Source organism: Carassius auratus, chromosome 36, assembly GCF_003368295.1.
Source record: "Carassius auratus strain Wakin chromosome 36, ASM336829v1, whole genome shotgun sequence".
Lineage (NCBI taxonomy): Eukaryota > Metazoa > Chordata > Actinopteri > Cypriniformes > Cyprinidae > Carassius > Carassius auratus.
The window spans coordinates 8,281,785-8,303,367 of NC_039278.1; the positions used below are offsets into that span (position 1 = coordinate 8,281,785).

At 38.2% G+C, this 21,583-nt stretch overlaps 1 protein-coding gene across 2 annotated transcripts in view; it reads left to right on the forward strand.

Annotated features, from left to right (window-relative positions):
- The window catches only part of LOC113055120 (receptor-type tyrosine-protein phosphatase gamma-like), a 230,418-nt gene that overhangs the window by 51,966 nt on the left and 156,869 nt on the right, over positions 1–21,583 (forward strand). For both annotated transcript variants that reach the window (XM_026221120.1, XM_026221119.1), the window contains exon 2: positions 9,347–9,439. In XM_026221120.1, the coding sequence (XP_026076905.1) occupies positions 9,347–9,439 (93 nt within the window). The remainder of the gene's footprint in view (positions 1–9,346; positions 9,440–21,583) is intronic.

The window sequence follows — 21,583 nt, forward strand, 5'->3', positions numbered from 1 at the left end:
CCTGAGGGGGTCAACTGCCATTTGTGATTTATGGGAATGCTAAAGGTTTTATGGCCTTAATTTTTACTGCCCCGATAATGAATGTACAGTGGGACTGTGTGTTTCTAATCCATTGGCCAATCATTCATATTGTGTTTTTAACCTAATTGGTCAAATAGTGACAGTACTCTGTTCGCTTTTGTTATAAATGGCTTTTGCCCTCAGTGTGGCTGCATGCAGCTTTTGTAGACCAAAGACAGTCTAGTTCATCTCTCTTTCTCTCCCCGTGGACTATCTTAAAGGGCAACCATCATTACTTCAAATTATGTTATTATGTCTAACAGTGTCGCCTGGCACTGCCAGCATCATTTTTCTCTCTCCTTCTCACTGTCTCTTCCCCTTTCTCATTCTCTCATTCCCTATTTGACACACACACACACACACACACACACACACAGTCACACACTGCTTGTCAGCTGCTTAGGCGCCTTCCGATTTAATAATAGTCCATTACTCTTAGTCTCCTTCTTTTTAGCTCTTTTGGACTCAATGCTCCATAAATAAGAGACCTCCTGTCTTGTCCTTGAATTCATTAAGATCGATGCTTAGCCACAGGACTCTGATGTAGACATAACAAACGCTACAAAGGCTGATGTCTCGAGACCTCAAAGCCTTTGTCCTGTTAGATTCACAGTGTGGCATTTTTTTAATCACAGCATGGATGGGACTCAAATTCCCTTACTAGTGCTTGACGAGTCTGTGGGCATTGATATTGAAATGCGAACAAGACACAGGAGAGTTTTGCACACCCGATGCAAACACGTCACCTCTCTTCACAGCTGAGGGAGTTGAACCACGGCGGGCTGAAGCAGCTGTCCGCTGTCGGCTGTTGGCCTTGCTATGTGGCATCTGTTACAGATATTTCTTCTCATGTGCCTTGACCTTCAAGCCTCTCTTGAAGAGAAATAAAAGGACCTGTTCTTCATTTCACTTCCTTCCCCTTTTTTCTTTCTCTGTCTGTCTCAACAGAGATAAAAGCGCGAGGGTGAGGGTGCCATAGCCCTATCTGGCCCAAGAAAAAAGTATTTCACAACTGAAAAAGGCATCCCGGCCCTTTAAATGTGTTGCTTTTGAATCAGGAACCACCAACATCGGTTGCCAGTTGTCCCGGGCCCTGTAATTGAGATCTCTGGTTAGGTCCTCTCAATGGCCCAGGCACAGGTGGCCTATCTATAAAATTATTGAAATTTATATAAAATTTGAGCACTTTTACCAGAAACCCTTTCCTCACCATAAACATTTTTTTTTTTTCAAAACAACACCGATCTTGCTACTGTAGACTGAAGCAGTAAAATTCAATTCCTGTACGAATATCATGTTAAATAATTATTTTATATATTATTTTATGTATTATTATTATTATTATTATTATTATTATTATTATTATTATTAACCTATTTTAAATTCTTAATTGACAGCATTTCAAATAATTTTGACACACAGTCAGCTACCTCATTCTTTGGCTCCCAAGACAGTTTTTTTTTTTTTTTTTTTTTTTTTTTTTTTTTTTTTTTAAGAGAGGTAGCGAGAGGTACCATTTTGGTTAAAAAGGATAAATGGGATCCCAGTAGTCAGCTGATACTATACTAATACTATACAAAGTAAATTACATTAAAGAAATCTTGTCTCATAGATTGCACTAAGTCCACACAAAATGTACATTGTCTGCTTTCAGATTAATTTTGCTAAAAGGAGTTTGACTTCTCAGTGCCAGTGGTTGTACATATTTTCCTAGTTTTAATTTGCATCCAAATGAAGCCAAATATTTGGATTAAGTCACAAGAGGATTAATATTGACTTGAGATTTTAAATCTATAGCATGGTGTTACGAGTAGAGGGGTTGATGTGATTTAGTTTTTCTGATGCTCTCAGCTTGCCCTAATCTGTGTTTGTTCCATCTTCCCTAGTGTGTTCTCGCTGTATTTGCAGCCCTCTCAGATTTCTGGACAGATTTAGGCAACAGATGTTGTTCCATGTGTGTAAAGGCATGTGCATCTTTGCACAGGAAGGTGGGGTATATATGTGTCCTGGATGTGCCCGCAGGGTGAACGCCCTTCAGGAGAGACTATAGGAGAATATTAATGAGTCCATTAGGACACACACACTCACACACACATTCTGACCCCTCCTGTCCAAAAAGACAAAAGCAAAATCAAGGTTAAGTCCGTGAATGTGAATGCCTGATGTGCATTTCAATGAAGTCGGAACAAACTTGAAATTCAAAACCATCTAACCGGAAAAATTAAGCATAAGAACAAATTTTACCCAAAGGCTGAAGTCACCATTAATAACTGAAAATTAATAACTGAATGTCAGTCAGAATTGAAGTTTCATTTAGAACTTTACACACTAAATACCTACGTACAACTTCATAGAATTCTATAGTTTCTCTCATTTTATTGTATGTATTCTGTTTAATTCTACACACAGAGGCCCCAAAAATGTATTTGGCCATTTAATCTTATGAATTTCTAGATAATAAATGATCGGTGCTTGTTTTAACATCAATAAATTAACCAGAATATCACCATAATCAATTATAATCTTGAAACCATTCAGTATCCTATGGAATTATTATCTGACACAATCCTTGTACCATGACACCACTATGGTACATTTTTAGAGCCTGCACATTAATTTCCTCTCACATTTCTTCTGTATTGTGCGTTTAGTATTGCATTATCATCTTTGGAGTAAGTCTTCATGTTCTTGCAAGTGCAAACTTACCTCTCTAATACGTTTCTGATTCTTTCCTCATGTAAACCTACCAGTAAGAGTTTGTGAACCTCTGAGAATACTGAGAGTATTTTAGTATTAGCACGAGTTTTTGGAATTTGTTCCTGGATTCAGAAGCCTGTCCACAGCTGATGACAACATTAGCTTAAAAGCTAGCATGGTGTGTGAGAATGAGTTTAAGCAATGATGGGACCGTCCTCCACAAAAGCAATCTCTGAGTGGCAGTTAGATGACATCGCATGGCTCCTCCGAGACTTGTCTCGTTGAGTGTTCCAGAATCCGCATCTAAAAAATGAAGCCCTCATAATTCTCCTCGTTCTATCGCTGTTGCTCTGGAGACAGCCTGACAGAAACGTCAACTCCCAATATCTTCTTCATAAAACTCTGCAGCTCTAATAGAGGGATGTAAATCAATTACATCAGAATTCATTTAGAAGAGCCCGGCTAGATGGAACGCCTGGCGCCGGAGATTTGATCACAGAACGCAAGCGTACACTGGCATTGACTTGCAGTTGATTCTCGATTTTGAAAGATTGTGCTTTAGGCCAACGCTGCTTGTTTTTGAACAATGTGACATTCTTTTGGTGTGTGTGTGTGTTAGCCCAACCTCATGCATTCTCTTGGTCGTGTGTATGTACAAGGGCTCTTTGCGCATATTGGGTTGAATTGATGCTGATTGATCTGGACAGGGTCTGTAGGATAAAGGATTGTGTGTGTGTTGACATCTGTGCTCAGTGTGGTGTGTGTTTGGAATCTGGCTATGAGTTGTCGGTTTTCCAGTGGTGGCTGGTTGTTCCCTGTATCTCTAGGTAACTTTCTCTCTCTCTCTCTTTTCCTCCCTCCTGCTCCTAAAGCAGGTCAAGAGATACAGTTTTCTCTATCTCAGTATACCCAGAGCAGGGGCAGAGGGTGTCAAACTCATTTTTGTTTTTAGCTTGCCCCATTTACCACAGAAATGAAGCTATCAAAATGTATGTGAGAGACTTAGCTCTCTCATACTTGACAGTGTGTGCACTTTACTGGACATGTTCCCTTTCTTTTAATGTAAGTGGCTTCATTTCTGCGTGATGTTTTTCTAAGGCATACTGTCAGGATACATTTGCTGGAAAATGTCCCTTGCAGTTAGCAAAATTTGACCGGAATCCAGTTGGTAATCCTCAGAAGGACAGATCATAAACATTGTATTTATTTATGTCTTTTTTTTTTTTGGTTGCACTTTATTTTACAGTACGTGTATTAATATGTACTTATAGTGTACTTACAGTGTATTTATCTAAGAAAGTTCTGGTAACACAAGGTAACTACAAGGGGTAGTGTTAGGTTTAGGGTTAGTACCTAGTTATTACATAGTTATTGTAATTACTATAATAAGTACATAATATATACATGAGGAACAGGACTTTAAAATAAAGTGTTACCCTTTTTTATGTAGTTAAAACCATTGTCAGTGTTGTCTAATGCACCAATGCATTGAACTCTATGAGGCAAAGCATCAAACTATAGCTATCCATGGATGTTAACAGGTTTAACAAAACATGTTTTTCATCAACATGTCAAAACATAGTTGGGAATTAGAAAAACTAAATTCTATAACGTATAGTTAAGTAGTAAAATCACCCTTCACATGCTAACTTTGGGTGTGTCTAAATCTATGGTATATCCAATTTATATAGCTTGATTTACACGAGTGTGCATCTGAAAACAGTCCAACACAAAAAGAAAAGTAATCTCTGAAGTGTCACATCTGGCCAAATGACACCATTTCCAGTAGTTTCATTACAAACCATTTTATGGATGTATAAAGGATGTTAGCTAACCATACTAAGGACAGGCGAACCATGTTGATGCTAGTGATTCAACCTTTTAAAAACCCATTACTGCTTCTTAAGTTTGATTAATTGGTAGCTCAGTGTAAGAGGCTTGGTTGGTTATACCAAAAACTTTAGGTTAGGTTATGTTTGTCCAACTTCTACATGTGACCTTTTAACATTTACTCTCTAAACTATCCATTTCTCTTTTTAGAAGGTATTGCCAGCCTATCTGTTTCCTGGCAGCCCCTTGTGTGCCACAGAGCCCTGACAACTTTCCCTAAAGTGGGCCTTTTGGGGTTGGAGCATGGTGCTTCTCTTTGTTTGAATGTTGAATCACATTCAGACAAGGTGCTGTTGCCCAATTATTTGGTTGTTTAACGCATTCATGCTCCATTGTTGAAGACATCTGGAGGAGAAGAAAGAGGGCCTGGGGTACAATGATGTGTAGGTGCAGGTGTTTGCGGAGTGATGTAGGAGCTGGTATTGGCCATAGTCCAAAAACAAATGCTTTCTCTTCTTGAAACAAGTGACGATGTGAGTAAACAGCTAGAGCTGAGTATGGGAAAGTAGACAGAAGGTAGACAGGTTTGGAAGGCATTTCTGAAAGACAGAACGAAGAAAGCAAGACTCTAGAAGAGATCGACTCAGCTGCTGATGTATAGACTCATGAGAGTAGCCAAAGGAGCATCCCGGGTCTCTCCAACAGAGTTACTCGCCGGAAGTACGTTTTGGAGTGCTGGAGAGAGAGAGATAGCTTCATTGATGGATATACAGGGACAAAAAGAGGGAGGTAGTGATTGAGGGAAAGAGAAAGAAAGCATGAGTGACATATAGGGAGGATAGCAACTAAGCCCAGCATGCTGCATTGCATAATTACATTTTCTGTTCAAAGAGTATTGACAATCAATAATGTAATTCATAGAGAAGCCATAGCATACCCTCTCATTGGCATTCGCCGCCATGCCCAAGCCGCTATCCTGAAGAATTAGAGCAGCAAGGAGCAGAAGGCATTTTGTCATTGAAACAAAAAGTCACCCATTGTTCATATCAGAATATTTTTACCCAGCATGCTCGGAGAGAGAGAGAGAGAGAGGGGGGCCTTGTAAATTGCATTATGTTTTGAGTGATGTCTTTTAGGCAGTGTGTCCTTGTTACCAAAGTGTGGTCAGCACATCGACAGGCTTGCAGAAAAAATTGTTGCCAAATTCTCGTTAACATTTTGCTGTGTTTTAGTCCTTTCTTAGTCCTTTTTCGTGCTTTCTTCAGCTATTCCTTCTTTCCCTTCTAGTGACTCTTTCTTTGGTGGGGGGGGGGGTCAGTCTAGATCTAAAATGGCACTCACCCCCAAGTCCTGCCATAGTGCGTTTGAGAGTTTGGATGTGGATGACAGCTGTGAGGCTGATCTCACATCGTCTCTTCACCTTCCAGTGCATCCCCAACATCCCGCAGCCAGGAGCCGAGGGGTCGAGATCGCCTCTGATAAACTCACACAGAGGCCACGGGGTTCTGGGATGTGTGCCATCCTTCCTAACCCCTCCAGCCCATGCTGCAACTCCAAACAAATTTTCATTCAACCCAGACATATATTTCTGGTATCCTTGGCGACAGAGAGGTTTGTATTTTTAAGATAATCTCAGCTCCCCAATCCTCTGGAGTTGTATTCTCACAGTTTATATGAACCTTAGATCCCTGGGCAAGTATGCAAAGGGGTCTAGAACTCCTTTTGGGTTCAGTCTAGATTGGTTCGACCTACTGGTAGGACACAGCTGGGCTTTCTGTTGGAGCGGTGGAACAGCTCATCGTCTTCGGCTGCCAGCGACCTGTCCGCAGCCTCTTTGATTGGACACTTAGCGCTTTAGCCTTCTTCTCACCGGCCAATCAGGTCTTGTTTATTTATTTAGCCCCTCATACATGTTTAATGAGGCAGGGGGAAACTGATCCCAGAGCAGGCAGGCTGTAAATACCGCTGTGTGGGGGGCTGTTTTTCTCTCTAATGGAGTGGGTTTCTTTGAGCCAGATTGGTTTATACAGGATTTAATGACTTGGTTCAGCCAGAGATCACAGGCTGGTGCGTTACTGTGTTCATGAGGTTCTATCTCGTGATTTGTTTTTGTGCCTCGAGTTGTGAGCTGTAGTTTGACCCTCATGATTTGTGTGATGTTTGTGTACTCTTGAGGGTCTCTGTGTGTAAATGGATTTTTCAATTGTTGATCCCAAATGGATTTTTCAATTGTTGATCCCAATAAAGATAACTTGAGTGGGGTGTAGGTATTTTTTACTTTGTTTAGTGAGTTTTTAAATGAACATAAGGATGCTGATTAACAAAGGGCACAAGACTCTGGCTTGCTCCATCTTATTTGAAGCTCCTATGAAATAACAAGAGAGAAAATACCTTCAAGTTTAACAGTATGATGAATAAAAATTAATGGTAACACTTTACAATAATATGTCATTTGTTAACAATGTATTAGCTAACATGAATGAACAATACATTTATTACACAATTTATCAATCTTTGTTAATGTTAATAAAAATAGAGTCATTCATTGTTCATGTTAGTTCATAGTGAATTAATGTTTACAAACATAACTTATTAAAATAACGCATTATTTAGTAAATGCTGAAATTAACATGAACTAAGATTAATAAATGCTGTGGAAATATTTTTCATGTATGTTATTTATATATTTTAACTAATGTAATTAACTAATGAGCCTTATTTAAGAATGACCGCATATGAGGCATTAAGTGAATGGCACTGCGACCAACGCAACATTTTACAAGTTTAATGTAGCAATGTGGTCGCTCAGTTTTTCAAGATCAGTTTTGATCGTTTAACTGATAGACAAGACTTACTCATGTTTACGATCTCTGCTGGATAAAGCAGTTCATTCTTTTTTCTGAGGAAATCCAAAACTAAAATCCTGAGGTAATCCTCAGCACATCTTCTTGGGGTGAATTATGTCTTATTACTCTAATTGTGAAGCAAACAGTAAAATAAAAATAAAAAACTTGAAGAACAGTCTTGGTGCTTTGTTTTCTATGGTATGAGCATATACACACCACGCGCTTCACGTGGAACATTATAATATCAATAGCGCATTCAGCGAATGGGCGTGGTCGCATTAGATATAATGAAGGGAATTGTGAAAGATGGAATCACGTTGTTTTCATATGGATTACTTTATCAGAATATTTGTGTCTTTTTTTTTGTAGCACTTGCTTAGTTTGACGCATTTCTAAATGAAGATCACCGCAGACCAAGGCTGCAAACAGCACACCTTGTTTGTTTTCTTTATTTTGTAAATGCACAAAGTTTTGTTGTTATTATGTGTGTATAAAAATAAAAGAAGATCCTTTACAGATTCGACTGATGTATTGCTCTTATCTGTACGGTCCAAATCAAAAAAGTGTCGTTTAAGTTTTTTTCAGGGTTTTGGGGAAGATGCCTCATAATGCGTATTTGCGTGAATCAACTCCAGAGGGTTAATAGATTTGAACAAATAAATAAAGTGTTACTACGCACAGGCTGTGCTGATTGCAAATACCAAAATAAGACAAGTAAATAAAATTGGACGAGTAAAGAGATTACTGGAGCTACGTTGGAGTGTTTTGATAGTATTTTGGGTGCTGTCATATCACTATACTACACCGTACAACTATAAAATTTGCAGAAAGAGAGAGCTGAAAAGATTTCGAGGTTTTGTAACAAATAAATCAAGCATAAAGCTTGATATATTATTTTAACCTGGTGAAATGTAAATGACACAGGGCACGAAACTATTAATTTCTTTTTTATTAAATCCATCTAACCGGACCATAGAATAGTACTCTCAAAGCCTTGACATCCGGTATCCTGGAGAGATAAGTCAGTAAATTCGAGTGAAATGACAGGCTCCTCTTATCCCATGTGAATGCACCACATGAAATTTTCAAGATTATACAAGCTCCCCAGATAATACTAATCCTGTGCGAATAGAGCTGATTAATAAAATAATTATTTTTACTTACTCTGACAAACATGGCTCTCCCCAGAGTAGCTGTGAGCGCTGCGCAGTCTTCTTGTGTGACAGGTGTCATATATATATGACATATATATATATGAACTTTTCTTTGAAGATTTATGAAATGTAACAAATAGTGCTGGGCAACGATTAATCGTGATTAATCGCATCCAAAATAAAAGTTTTTGTTTACATAATATATGTGTATGTATGTACATAATAAAGTATATTTATTATGTATATATAAATGCACACATGCATGTTTATATTTAATAAACATTTTATGTTCATATATGTGGCGAGTGGGGCGGGGCCGAGAGGCGTGGGAACGAGGAGTGAGGCCAGGTGTAGTGATTGGAGATGAGCTACACCTGCGCCCCAGCGCCGGTATCGAGTCCCACGCCTCTCGGCCCCGCCCCACTCGCCACAATATATTAAATAAATGTTTATATAATATAAATGATATGAATATAAATATATACATATAAATATTTTCAAAATATATACATATATATACATAATACATATAAACAGTACACACACACATATATTATATAAACAAAACTTTTATTTATCGCTGCCCAGCACTATTAATAAAGTTAAGACTTCTATTAATCAACCAAGTGGGGATGGCTGTTTTAGGAAATAGAACATAAAATTGTGAGCAGAAGATTTAGGAATCGGATCACTTGATCGTTCACATGACCATCACAGGACATAATCTAAAACTGTCTCATTATTTTTTTTCTGTTTCAGCATTGGCTGAGGGGAACAAAGCAGGGGATCATGACCGGCCAATCGGTGACAGGCATCGTAGAGCAGCCGAAGAGTCCTACTGGGCCTACTCAGGTGAGCAAACTACACTCATACAGTACATACTGTACATAGCGACACTTCCGAAGAGTAACATTTAAATAACTTTCTTTCAAAAGCCATTGTGTTCTGCTACCACTAAAACACATGAACAGCCTCTGATAGGCAGCTGGTCTTTCATCCAGAGCGGTCCACCTCACCCCCAAAGGCCTTGCCTTAGGCTCTCCCCTGGCTTTTGCTTTCATGAATGCTTTGCTGTTGAGAAAGTGACTCATGTTGTCCCTCTGAGCAATATTTGCAGAAGAATAGCATTAATCTTTAACTGTGCCACCAAGCCTGCGGCAACCAATGATATTTATTTAGTTTATTTATTTAAATGCTTCCCCTTTTCCCTGCTGCAGTTTTCTGTTGTTTGCCAGTGTGATGGCTGGCCCCTTGCACAGATGTGGCCTACAACAAACACTCACTGTGATCTTGTGGTCTTTATTGTCCTTTATCCACTATTTAACATCCCAATACCGTGTTGAAGGATCTTTCAGAAGAGCATCTCTTTGCGGATAGTCAATGCATTCAGTGCCAGAGTAATGTCTGTAGTAAAACTTTTTATATTAGGCATCATGTGTAGAATTGAAGTATGCTTATATGCTCTATTCAGTTCCCTACTAAAAAAGTCTTGCTAAGATTGTAGCGTTAGAAGTCACAACCTGTGTGTGTGTGTGCGTGTGCATATATTAGCACATCAAAGACGCCTTCAGTCAAAGGATCTTGATGTTTTAGTGTTTTTATACATCTATTTTCAAGTGATAATTACACAGACTAACATTTGAATACTTCCTGCAGGGCTGACATTTGTCATCATTCTCAAGTGCTCACATTTGGATGTCTATGTTGGCATTGTCTGCCAGTGTCAGGGAAGCAAATATGAAATTAACTTGCTAAGATAATGTAAAATAGGTCAACTACAGTCAAGTCAGTCAAATAAAAGCTAGCTGCTAAAAGGTAATAATTGAAACAAGAAAGCATTTAAAAAGATGTACTCTCTTGGCACAAAACAATGAGAATCTTATTCTGTACAGCTAGTTTAAGTAGAAGCTATAAACTCTTAGATAATTATCACATCTAATAAATGAATAAAAATCTGTGACCCATAAACAATGAGAATGTTGTGCTATACGGTTGGAAGTATTAGATTTTTGTGGCTGAAAAAACTACACTAAGCATTGGTCGACAAGGGTTTTTTTTTTTTTTTGTAATAATAATTCAGTTTTAGTTAAAGGTGAAATTTAGTATTTATTGGGAATACAGTATGTGTTTGTCTGACCAAACATTGGCTTGTGTCGTGTAGCCCAGCATTTCAGTCGAAGAGATAATTTATTATGATATTCCTTTTTTGTGTAGTACAGAACTGTAGGCTTATCTTAAAAGCGTTGCATTATCCCCATCAACCCCTGCCGTCCAGAGACAGGAGATCCTTCATGCTCTTCAGTCCGGGGTTTGATGGGGTGGGTCACTGGGGCATCTGTGCCTGTTCCCACAGTTGCTGTTTAGTTTGCCCACTGTGAAGCAAAGATCTCTGACATCAACCTGTGCAGAAGGAGGGAGAAAGAGCATGCTATTTTTAGTCAGTCATGGATGGTAATGCAACCAAGTCTGTCACAAGTAGAGGCTAGTAAGTTTTCATCAGTAACCTGGTGAAAAGTAGAGAACATGATGCCACATAATGAGGAAACTAGATCATCACAATTAATAATTACCTTATACAAACCTGTATTGATTAATTTACTTAACAGTTAATTAAAGAGCAATTCAAAATTATAGTAACTTGGATACTCCTCTTCTTTACACTACATTACACTCAGCCCCCTAAACCTCACTCCCATCCGGGTCACGGCACCAATGTAACCCCACTCTCCCGGGTCCTCTCCACCGCTCCGAGCGGGGCTCAAACCCAGGTCTCCGGCACGGGAGGCGGACGCACTAACAAGGAAGCTAAATGGCTACACTTCACCATTGCCTCTCTTGAGATCGGGGGCTATGCGCACTACGCGCTGGCCTCTGTTACATCAGCAACCATATTAATTTTATTTTTTTAATCATAGATGCTCTACAACATTGATCAATTCATCAAAAGTTTGGTTCAGGTAACTATTCTCACAAAACAAGAATTGCAGTAGTCAATACCAACCTTTATCACTCAAGAGCCCTCGAGTACTGGATTAGTCAGCACTCTGGATATACTGTACAAACACCATCATATCTCTAGTTTGTTTATACAGTATGGACATTTCATATTGACATTTTTGATATCCCTAGTTCAGACGATCTTACAAATCCCTGTTTTGCTCATGGCAATGTTTTTTTTATATAAACACAAATCAGTAAAACTGTCGACATTGATTCAGAGTCAGTGTGTTTCTGAGTCAAATCCGCCTTCAGGTGTCTAATGCACATCACGGGTCCTAGAGTATGTTAAGCCTCTAAAACTGTGATTGCATGGCAAAATATCATAAAGCAAATGCTTACACACACCCGTGCATTTTACACCTCCACTTGTGTTTTCTGGCGGCTATGCATTAATGATTTCATGAGTGCAGTGGTGTAATGTAACAAAGTAGTAATACTTAAAATAAATATTAAATATTAAAAAAATACCTTTTATATGTAAGTACAATAAATATCACATACATTTTTCTCAAGTAATATTCTAAACGGTGACTTTAACTTCCACTGAAGTCATTTTCTGGTAATATATCTGTACTTTTCTGTTCTCACTTAAGTGTGGATTTCAAGTCCTTTTTCCACCACTGCATGAATGTCCTGCCCTGAATTCATCTGGTCGCTGAACACCTATCACTTCTTGTGAGCAGAAGGCTGTTGACGAGCACAGATGACTTTGTCCTGCAGGCAGATTTAATGAACTTGGCAGCTGATCCTCGCTCTGAAAGCGGCTCGCCGTCCTGTCGAGTGGCTTTACTCTGTTTGCGCCTTCCAAAGCTGCTGCGTTCATACCCTCCGGTTAGCCATCATTCTTGGCTTGCCCAAGTTACAAAGCCCTTACAATTTTTTTGCATCAAGCTCCATTATCAGTTTATTTATTGCCCCCTAAAGAGCCCTGGAAATGATGCTTTATCAAACAAAACTCCTAATAACATCTTATGACTTATCTGGGCTACAAAAAACACTTACGGCCCACTGGGCCAAATTTAGCTCAGGCAGATTACACTTAAATAGTGTTAGTTATTCACATATTTCAATATGGAACTGGTGTTAACACAATACTCCAAGGCACATTTTTCTGCAGTGTTATTGTGGTCCGAGTTTAGATTCATTGTGAATGTGGTTTAGGAAAGGGCTTTCATTGTTTATCTAATATCTACATCAAAAACATAGTGAAAGTTATCATATTTCTTGAAAACAATGTAATTTAGTAAATCTTTATTGATTTTTACATTGCCAAACACTTTCGCAGCGAAGTATTGTTTAATATTCTCACCATCAATAATAGCCTCATAATGTGCTTTTAAACATACCCACAAACCAGAAGATTCAAGTTTATATGATGTGTAAATAGCTCTTCGTTGAACAATGTTGAAATCCATTCCAAAAACCATGCAAGTGCTGTTTCAAGAGACATCGTGTATAGTAATTTAAAGCATTAAAGCAGCCGCATATTGGCAGTGAGGCACTATTATCTTTAAAGCATCTAAATTGAAATGCCTGTCACAAAAAATGTGCCCGATTTGGACTGTAAACACAACAAGCATCTCTGAATGATTAATGAATCTGGAAGAAGCCGCTCTCTGGCTAAGAACAGTATCAAAAACATTGAAACTAGATCAATATCTACTTCCAGGAACCATCAGGATTCTTGCCCCAATTGCGACACCCCGAATTTGGACCGTACTAGACAGACGCTTATCAACTCCATAACACGGGGCTGTGGTAGCTTCACGATCTCCGTGTGCAAACCTCAGCCCATTCAGTGGATATAAATTTGAAATCCTTTGTGTTCCCGGCAATGCTTCCATTAATAGGTTTTAATTTAAAGGACGGAAAATACTGCTTCTTTCTTTTCATGACAACCCACATAAGGTAATTTCATCCCCAGATGCCACCTTTGAATGAACAGCTCACAGCCGCTGTGAAGCTCTATAGAAGGCAATTTGAAGATGTAATTTGATATGTTGCCTTTGCTGTGCCACTTCTGATTGTTAAAAAGCCATCAGTTGGTAAATGCTTTCACATCTCATGATTCGCTTGCATAAATTGAGTCCATACATTTTTCGCTTCAACTGAACGGTAAAATAACTCTTAACGGTGCAGTTCGCATAATAGATAAATAAATAAATATTATGTACTCACCCTCATGTCATTCCTAACCTCTATGTAGTTCTTTATTCTATTAAACATATAATATTTTGTCCAATGGGATCAACCTTCGTATTATCATCTTTTTTTCATGCATCAATCGCGTTCAATCCTCAATCTGAATGACTGTTTGTTAACAGACAATCATCTTGTGAGTCTCCTAAATGTTGTGTTCACCTCTCTGCAGGCCTTCATCATCACCTACCCCCTTCCCATCATTCTCTATTAGCTCTGTGCTCAAGGTGCCAGCTTTTGTTAAGCGATGTTGGCAACCTGGACACAGATGTTGACCTGCTCCAGATGTTTTGCAGAGCACAGCAGGTCGACCCACATGTTTGCTATTTACACTTAATCAGACAGACAAAGTACTTCCTGTGGGGTGTGTGTGTGTGTGTGTGTGTGTGTGTGTATTTGTGTGTGTGTGTGTGTGTTTGAATCAATTGGGTAGGTCAGAATCATTTGTTTCTGATGCCTCCTCCACACCTATAGGTGTCAGTATAATTTCCAAGACAGCACAACATAAAAGCTATATCTGAATCACATACTGTCTTAGTACTGTAGGTACGTTTGAAAAATATCTTAATTTGAGATTATTATTATAGTATTTTCTTTGTAGTATAAATTTGTGTAGTATGAATGAAATGCAGACATATGTCATTGTCATGTGACGTCCAGTGTTCACAAGTCCTCCCCCATGGCCTCCTGGGATAGTAAACTATCTATTAGATGAACACTTCAGAAATTCAGAGGAAGATGTACAGTAGATCATCAGGGGTGCGTTTCCCAAAAGCATAGTTGCTAACCTGTTAGCATCTTAGCTGGTTGGCAATGGGAAATTGTATTGCAACCAACAAATTAGCAACTATGCTTTTGGGAAATGCACCCCTGGTTAGTTTTCTCATAAATACTATGAATTCGGACATACTACACTTTTCACATACTGTTTTCACTTACTACAGTATATAGTAAGGACGTAGGCATATTTGGACACAGGGAAAATATTACATTTTGTTTTATAATTTATATATATAAAAATTCTGATCTCTTTGATTTGTTTTTGAGTAGAAAGGGATTGTTTGTCACCTTACAACTGATTTCCAGTCAGTCTACGTCTCTAGATTCTCCAGTAACTGGTGCGAAGTAACTAAATGTAAAAAAAAGACTCGCCCAAAAACCTAATCCTTTGTTTCCCCTCTCCCTTTTTTTTTTTTTTTTTTGACATCAATGAACTTTTTTCTCTGATGGCTTTTGTGCTCTGAGACTGTGCTACAGTAAATGGGGTGCTGCGTTAACTTTTGTCATTATTTGAGTTATTTTGACAGGGGTATTTTTCATCAGCTAAATCCGCTAATTAGACGATGACAGACGCATTGATGAGATAAATAGAGGCAGAGGGAAGAATTCATAATGCCCCCGTTTTCCCTCTTCTTAAAGCGGTTAATTATGGCTGGGTCTGTGGGCCAGGGGAGCTGGCAGACTCCACTACAGCTGGATGTTCTCTGAGCTAGCCAGACCAGAGCCATACCTGACTGAGCATGCTAATGAGAAACGCTCACCCATCTCTCTTGATCGCGCCCTCATTCTCTTTTCTGTTTTATTTAACTTCAACAAGAAACAAAATCTCAGATATACATATATATATAAATATGTAATCAATTCAAATATCCGTTTAATATAATTTGTGTACTCTTGTGATGGTGCTCTCAATTTTGCTAAGTGCTTGTGCTATATTAACAATAGATTGTTTTCTTGTAATGTTCTCTCTCAGGGTGAATATGAAATGTCAATAGCAACCTGTAGTGTTCCATCATCTGATAGATGTCTTAAAATGACATCTTTTTTACATAAAGAATATGCAATTATAAACTTCTTAAATACATTTTCTCAATGGCTATTTAACATCTGTAAGCAAGTGTCTCATAGACACAGCAGATAAGTAAATGTTCTAAAAACAATAAGTCTTCCTGATGAAAACACACAAACAATAGATGTTTCCACAATGTGCATGTGTTGTCTGGGTACTGAGGGCCATTCCAAACAAAAGTGAGTTGCCGAATGCCTTCAAGGGTCTTTTTGCAAGGCCATTAGCAAAGTATACAGTCGTAACTTAGAGGAAATACTTCAGGAGATGGAAAATGCACTCGTTTTATAGAATGACTCGGTAACTGTTTGTTTTGGTACATTTTTATGAAGGGATTTTAGTAATGCAAGCAATGGCTGCAGCTAGCGTGAGTTGAGTTGGAGGGGTGATAAGGTTTTATATAAATCAATACCCAGCTTTGGTTTGAATGTGCTGATCTGTTCAATCTGGCAACAGTGGTAACATGAGATCCTTTATGAGATCTGCTTTAATAAAATGAGCCTGCAGTGCATACTGGAGAGTCCATCACAGGCTCGATCACATCACTCGATGGACCTGCTGTTATTGTGCAATTTACTGCACAGCCAATAACAGCCTGTAATGGATTATGACATGGTGCCGTTTGAGTTATGCTCTCCTTGTGGAACCCTGACCCGGAGGCACATTTCATCTGAGCTCTGTCCCAAGGTGCACTGTATCTGTGTTTGTGTGTGCGGTAGAGACAAGTAAGCCATTCAGATGATGCAGTCAGGTCAATTAGTGAACAGAGTTTGCTCGTGGGATGCTGGATCCAGGTTTATATGTTTGTTTGCTTATTAAATATTTTGTAAATATTTAATACTTTTATTCAGCAAAGACACATTTAATTAAATTGATTATAAATGACTGTAAATACATTTATAATGTTTTAAAAAAATAACTTTCTATTCACAAATCCTGGAGAAAAAAATAATAATATTAAAAATAATAATAATGGTTTCAACAGCACTACTGTTTTTAAGATAATTATTAATAAAACATGCTTCTTGAGTCCAAATCAGAGTGATTTCTGAAGGATCATGTGACACTAATGTCTGGAGTAGTGATGCTGAAAATTCAGCTTTGCATCACAGGAATAAATTACGCTTTAAAATACGTTATGTTATTTTACAATATTACTATTTTTACTGTATTTTAAAATAAAAGAAATGAAGGCTTGGTAAGCATAGGAGACTGGAAACATTTGGAAATGATTCATACTCAGAAGGCTAGTCATAGTCGACTAACTTATAGGTTAGCTACCTTACCATATTTTTCAGACTATAAGTCGCACCTGAGTATAAGTCGCATCAGTCCAAAAATACGTCATGATGAGGAAAAAAACATATATAAGTCGCACTGGACTATAAGTCGCATTTATTTAGAACCAAGAACCAAGAGAAAACATTACCCTCTACAGCCGCAAGAGGGCGCTCTATGTTTTCAGTGTAGGCTACAGGAGCAATGAGTAGCATAGAGCACCCTCTGGCGGCTGGAGACGGTAATGTTTTCTATTGGTTAATTTCTCTGGGTTCGTGTCAAATAAATTTTGATAAATAAGTCGCACCTGACTATAAGTTGCAGGACCAGCCAAACTATGAAAAAAAGTGCGACTTATAGTCTGGAAAATACGGTAATTATTTTATGCTTAATTGTACAGACATTTATGGGTAACTCTATCGCCCCCCTGAGGATGGAGGATTGTTATGGCCGGAGGAGCATGAGTATGTTGGCCCCAATTTCACATCTGTGTTTGAATACTTGCATAAAGTGGGTTTTGGCCTTATGGTAAAGGGGGGGAAAGTCTTCTACTCATTGATTTGTTTGACTGCTTGGCGACTCATTTGTTTATTCAGGTTGTTTTACAATTCCCTTTCCTCCATCTCTTCCACCATTGTCTTTCGTTATGAATCCACGCCTGGGTTTTAAAGGCCAGCCCTGTGTGTTTGGAAGTACAGAGTGGCTGATATATCCAGAATGTAAATATCAAAGCCTCCCCCTTCACTACACACACACACCTGACTGGTGAAACACACCGATATGTTACTGTTTCCGTCAGTGCTAGGCAAACAGACCCAGGGCTGTGTTAGTATTCAGGAGAGAGCAGAAAGATGGATCGAGAGAAGGAGAGCGGTGAAGGGGAAATGTTGCAGTATTTACAGAGCTGAAGCTCATCTCTTGTGGCCTGCGCATGACTTCAGCCTGGTGAGGACGTCATATTAGCCAAGCTATTTGTGTAGTTAATAGTCATAGTTAAATAAATGAGCACTCTTTAACCAAAAAGCATGTTGTTGGGTTTTGCTGTGTGTGATCATCTCCTGTGGTTTAAGACATTTTTTAGTATTTAAAATCTCGTTTTGTCATGATGCAACTAAGGCATTCACACTGCAGAGCTTAATGCTCAATTCCGATTTTTTGAAAAAAAAATAAAAAATTTGCAAGGCCGTTCACATTTCCAATTAAATGCGACTTTTTGTGATCTCCTGTGTGAACGTGAAATGACCCAGAAGTGACCCGCATGCGCAGAAGAGTATTCAACGATGAACGACGTCACTCGTTGTTTGCGGAAGTAGCTAACGTTAAACATGGATGTCAACAACAGTGTAGTCAACAGCGGAGCTCTTTTTGCAATATTACAGTAATTTTTCTCAATGGAGCCAGCACAATTACAATCTTCTCGTTTTAAGAAGAAAATTAAAAAGAAGGAGAGCAAGGTTTTTGGCCTTGGTGTTTTGTGGAGCAGTGTTAGCAACGTCGGTACAGAGAAACGCGTGGGTGCGGAGTCGCAGCCAGGAGTGGTGAGATTCTGATGTGAGTGGCTCTTCTCGTTCCCGCCTACTACAATGCAGAATTATGATGTTTGTAGCGTATCAATGACGTACGGTTCGGATACATGTGGCCTGGCCGTTTAGACGGAGGACGCATTTCAAAAGATCGGATACGTATTGGATTCAGGACCACATACCCAAGTGGCCTGGGTCACATTTGAAAAGATCGGATCTGTGTCGTTCAGACTGTCATGATCAGATACAGGTCGCATAGGGGCAAAAAAATCGGAATTGGGTCGTTTCAGCCTGCAGTGTGAACATAGCCTAATTTCAAAGTACGAGACCACTAAATAATACATAATCCTTAGTTTACCTATATGCTTAGTTTAACCAGACGTAAAACTAAAATGCAACTATTGCTAAATAAATTTGTTTGTTAAAATGTAATTTAATATGTTATTAAAATGTAATGTTCAATGTAATAATAATAATAATAATAATAATTTAGCATTGTTATTATTATTATTAGTAGTAGTAGTAAGTAACATATAAACATGCTTTGTTAAAATTACATTTCCATGTGATATATATCTATATATATATATCTATATATATATATATATATATATATATATATAATACAAAGTTTACAACATCATTTTTTTCTTACATAGAAATCTTATGTAACATTATTAATGTCTCTGTTGTCCCATTTGCTCAGTTTAATGCATCCTTGCCAAATGAAAGTGTTCATTTCTAACAAACAAACATATAAATAAAACTTTTACCTCTAGTGTAAGACATGAGTTTGACTGAAGAAATGTTGCTGACATCTGTTTTGTGAGTTAATTTCATTTGGACAACCTTAATGATTATGAAATTAAATAAAAGCATAAAACACAGAATCCATAGAATTTAAAATGGCACACTGGGAATTTGGACTGAATGGTTTAGATTCTCTCTATAAAACCTCTCCACCAACAAACATGCCACATCACGGCCTTTGTTTTCCTACTTTCAAGAACATATTTTACCTTCCAAAGTAATGGAATTCAGTTCAAGCAAGAGGAACATTTACGGGGGGAAAGGAAGGTGTTAAGTGTATTTAGCGTGGGCGAGTTATACTGTTAGCCGAGCAGCAGTTTAATGACTGGAAGATGAATGAGCAGGAGGAAGAAAGGGACCAATGAAAAAGAGCTAAAAATAGAGAGAGGGAAAGAGAACAAGATCCGTCTCAGAATTTATCAGAAGCCCGCGTACTGCCTCTTTAGCTGAGGATTAAGAAGTCGACTTTAATGAGAGTAAATGGCTCTCACGAGTGTTTGTAGGAGAGGTGTGTGTCACTCAGTGTTTGTCCCTGAGCTGCTGTGGATGTGTGTATGTCGGGAGGATAAGCATTATTCTCGCCTACTATAAAACAAACTGATGGATTAACTGGAATTGATTTAAGTTTATTTAAAGCATGTGTACAAGTGGCAATATCTCATAAGCGTTTGTGTGATATTACCACACAGTGAGTGAGCCACTGGAGATTCTGGATTCAGTTTTCAAACAGTGTGTATATTGGATATTTTACATTTGAATTGTGTTTGATCATGACGTGAACATTTATTTGAGGTGCTATATAATGTGAATCAGCTGTCTTTTATATTGATAACAGCTCATTCATAACTCCACTCTATAAACGCTAGGTTAAAAACAACCCGAGCTGAGTTAAATATGGACTAACCCAGCAATTGGGATGTTTTGACCCAGCAGCTGGGTTCAGTTTTTGACCGACCTGCTGGGCCCTTTTATTGAACTCATTTATTGTTTAAAAATGGCTATATTCCTTGCTTAAAATTAACCTAAAATAGGTTATTTATACATCAACATAACAAAACGTGGAAAATAAATAATAATTTTGAAAGGCAGGCAAAGGTAAACAAACAAAATTGTGTTTGTTTGTTTGTTTACAATTTTGCGTCCCCATCAATGTTGTCAAATGAAGCACACCACAGGTCATGATGTGGTTGTTTAGATGAACAGCACTCGTGGGACTGGGTGAGTGTGTGTGTTTGCACATATCCATTATTCACTAGCAGGCTCTGTGCATGTACAGTCATCTCCTCGGGGCATTATGGGTGTTCGGGGTTCCTTGAAGAATGTTCTTGGGAGTTCTTAGCAGAATCCTGTGATGAATTGTAGGCACACGTGAGGACTCTGGTCGTCCTTGTCCACTCAAGAGCCCTAACAGAGGCCTGCGCCGAGTGCGCTGCGGTCCCCTGCTGACCCTCTTAATTTCGTTGGCTTTGGTTCTGTGGTTCTTTTGGTTCTTGCAGTTTCTGAATCACGGAGGTCTGGTCATTCTGTCGAGAGGCACATGAGGAGAGAGAGACAAAGATAAAACCAGAATTTGGTGAACGGCTTGAAGGCATTTGACACCAGGGCCATGTGGAAAATGAGCTCAGGCTGGGAACGGTAATGACTCACAGAAGACAAGAGCTTGTTTCTGTTCTCCATCCCCTCCTGGACACACACGCACACACACAGAGAGAGAGAGAGAGAGAGAGAGCTTGATTCTCTCACTGCATCTGTGACGCTGCCATGACTTATCTTAATTCTGACTCTTCTAACTCTTCTTACTCTTTTATATATATATATATATATATAACAATCAAATTAAAGTAATCTTGGAAACCTGTTTACTTTTTGTATTGATATTTGATTCATATTTATCATCTTACCTATATCACAGACCCACATTTTCAATTTTAAACTTTTTTTTTTTTTTTTTTTAATCCATCGTATATGAATTATTGCATGTTTAAAATGATAAACACTTCTGTTAAAATGAATACACTGTTCTTCCAAATTTTGGGGGTGGGATCAAGATCATTAAATGTTTTGAAAGCAGTCTATTATACGAAGGCAGCAGGCTGAATTAATAAAAACAATAAGAAAGTAATATTGCTATATATTATTAATATTTAAAATAACTGGTTTCTGTTTTAATGTAATTGAAAATAGTATTGCAATGTCATTATAATATTTGTTTCTCTGATGGCAAAGCTATTATATATATATATAATATATTGTGTGTGTATTATCTTTCTATTTTTATATGTCCTAATACTTTCTATTTATTTTATTATACATGTTTTGTTTATCCAAGGTAACATCATT